The 2,400-nt window shown below is 39.9% G+C and overlaps 1 protein-coding gene across 1 annotated transcript in view; it reads right to left on the bottom strand.

The window, feature by feature from the left end:
* The window catches only part of PPAT (phosphoribosyl pyrophosphate amidotransferase), a 34,045-nt gene that overhangs the window by 841 nt on the left and 30,804 nt on the right, over nt 1-2,400 (bottom strand). Inside the window, exon 10 of the mRNA XM_003798799.2 lies at nt 1,417-1,537. Coding sequence (XP_003798847.1) covers nt 1,417-1,537 — 121 coding nt within the window. The remainder of the gene's footprint in view (nt 1-1,416; nt 1,538-2,400) is intronic.

The raw sequence follows: 2,400 nt of genomic DNA, 5'->3' as shown, positions 1-2,400 counted from the left end.
CCACCTTAGGTGTACGTGGCTGGCGCCTTAGCCGGTTGAGCTATAGGCGCCGAGCCAGAAATAATTTTCTTGATGTAGAAATCAGGAAGACCTGAGCTCAAATTTAAGCATAAGGTCACTTATGTTATTAGACTTATTTTTGCATTCTCAAGACAAGGAAATTCCTCACTAGTATAGTGTTGAGTATATTAAAATAAAAAAAAAAGATGGGAGAAACAGCCTAATTGTAGAGTTTTTGTGATATTATTATGATAATATACACAGCAGGTTGATATTCAAAATATTTAGCCAGTAAAGTACAGGAATGACCAGTTAAAAAAATGCCAGTTATAAACAATTAGAATGGAGGTACCAAAGCACAGCTGCTGTATTTCATGTAATAGTTACATAGTTTATGCATTGCCCGATTTTAAAAAGATGTCTCCAGGATAACCTAGATCTCTAAGTCTCCTTACATCATCATCATCATCATTATTCCTGAGACAGAGTCTCACTCTGTCATCCAGGCTAGAGTACGTGGTGTCACAGCTTGCAGCAACCTCAAATTCTTGGGCTCAAGCAATCCTCGTGCCTCAGCCTCCCAAGTAGCTGGGACTACAGGCGCCTGCCATAACTCCCAGCTACCTTTTTCTATTTTTAGTAGAGATGGGGTTTTGCTCTTGCACAGGCTGGTCTTGGCAAGCCTGAGCTCAAGCAATCTACCCACTTCAGCCTCCCAAAGTGCTGGGATTACAGGTGTGAGCCACCACATCCAGCTTCCTCACCTCATTATTAAAGATAAACTTATACAAGCTTTTTACTTTTTGATTTGGCATCTACATCCAAATTACTCTATTAGAATCTGTGATGAATTTGTTTTTGACAAAGTGATATAAAGAATGAGAAACCAAGAAGGGGGAGGGTGTAGGATAAACTTATCTATTGGATACAATGAATACCCATCCTTCTGGTGATGGGCACACCAAGAGCCCGTTATACAAGGTATCCGTGTAACAAAGACACTTGTACCTCCTTAACACATTAACTGTCACGTGAGTTGTCTTTAACTTACAGTAGTTTTGTACGTGGGGCCCCCGTTGCTTCTCGGCCTTTTGGCTAAGATCAAGTGTATGTGGGGCCTTAGGAAGTATATGTAAGAACTCATGCATGTCTTGAGCTAGATTTGATCTAATGGGACACTGTGTCCCCAAGGAAAAATTTGTTGTCTCGCATGGCAGCCAATGTGTTAATTAATATTTTGAAGTAAAAACAACAAAGAAACCAGAAACAGTTTTTTTCTTGGGATCTGACTTTTGGGAGGCTTTAAACTGGCATTTCTTGTCCAAGTTCCCTCTACCTGAAAAATCTTCTCTTCCTGATAAGCTTTGGAGGATTTTCTCTTTTACAAACAAAGTTTATAGAAATTGTAATGCTTACCTAGATATTCTGCAAGGTGATCAAATTCTGGCTTATTAGCAATAAGCTCTTCTTTTGTGGGAATGTTTATTCCCATGAAGCAGGGATACCGAATCGGTGGTGAGGCGACTCGAATGTGTACCTTGGAAAGAAATCATGTCACACATTCTTTGTAAGAATAAGCTGGCAAAATTCCTTTTCTCCTTGAGTAAATGAATGCAATACAAAATTGTTTTACAGACTATTTAGTAACAACACATTGGTAATAAAGTAAAATACGGAATTTGTTTCATTCACTAATAAATGGCAAAGAAGCCATGAAAATCATACGGTAAACACAGAACTGTTGTATTCAGTCAAAACTACTCAGAGAATTAATTCATTACCAAGGAATCGTTCTTGGGGCAGCTCTGCTCCAAACTTGAGTGTCCTGGACAAAAATTTCAGAATATCAGCCACTTGTAAAGGATTCTTTCTACAGCGCTATTGACTATTTCATTCCGGTGCTTTTTAATGAGGAATTTTCTCTCTCCACATAGCCCACATCTATCTCGTTTAATGGCTTTCCGTTCCTAGCACCTGTCACTTTCCCTTGTAACACCTGAATGGTTCTTTTGCCCATGTTTTATCATTTTCAAAAGAAAAGTACAATTCATCAGGATGTAACAAAAAACTTACTATGACAGGGCTATTTTTGTCTAGTATGATTTTCTGCCTTTGGTCAGGCAGATTTCCTTCACCATAACTGGTGTCTGCATTTACCTTTTTTTTTTTTTTTTTTTTCAGACGGAATCTCACTATGTCGCCCTGGGTAGAGTGCTGTGGCATCACAGCTCCCTGGGCCCTCAAACTCCTGGGCTCAAGTGATCCTCCTGTCTTCCCCTTCCAACCTGGGACTATAGGCGCCTGCTACAATCCCATTAATTTTTCTATTTTTAGTAGAGGCAGGGTCTCATTCTTGCTCAGGTCTCAAACTCCTGAGGTCTGGGCCTCCCAGAGTGCTGG

The sequence above is a fragment of the Otolemur garnettii genome, unplaced genomic scaffold (assembly GCF_000181295.1).
Source record: "Otolemur garnettii isolate 467f Iridium unplaced genomic scaffold, OtoGar3 scaffold00141, whole genome shotgun sequence".
Lineage (NCBI taxonomy): Eukaryota > Metazoa > Chordata > Mammalia > Primates > Galagidae > Otolemur > Otolemur garnettii.
This window is presented reverse-complemented; position numbering and strand designations above follow the sequence as displayed.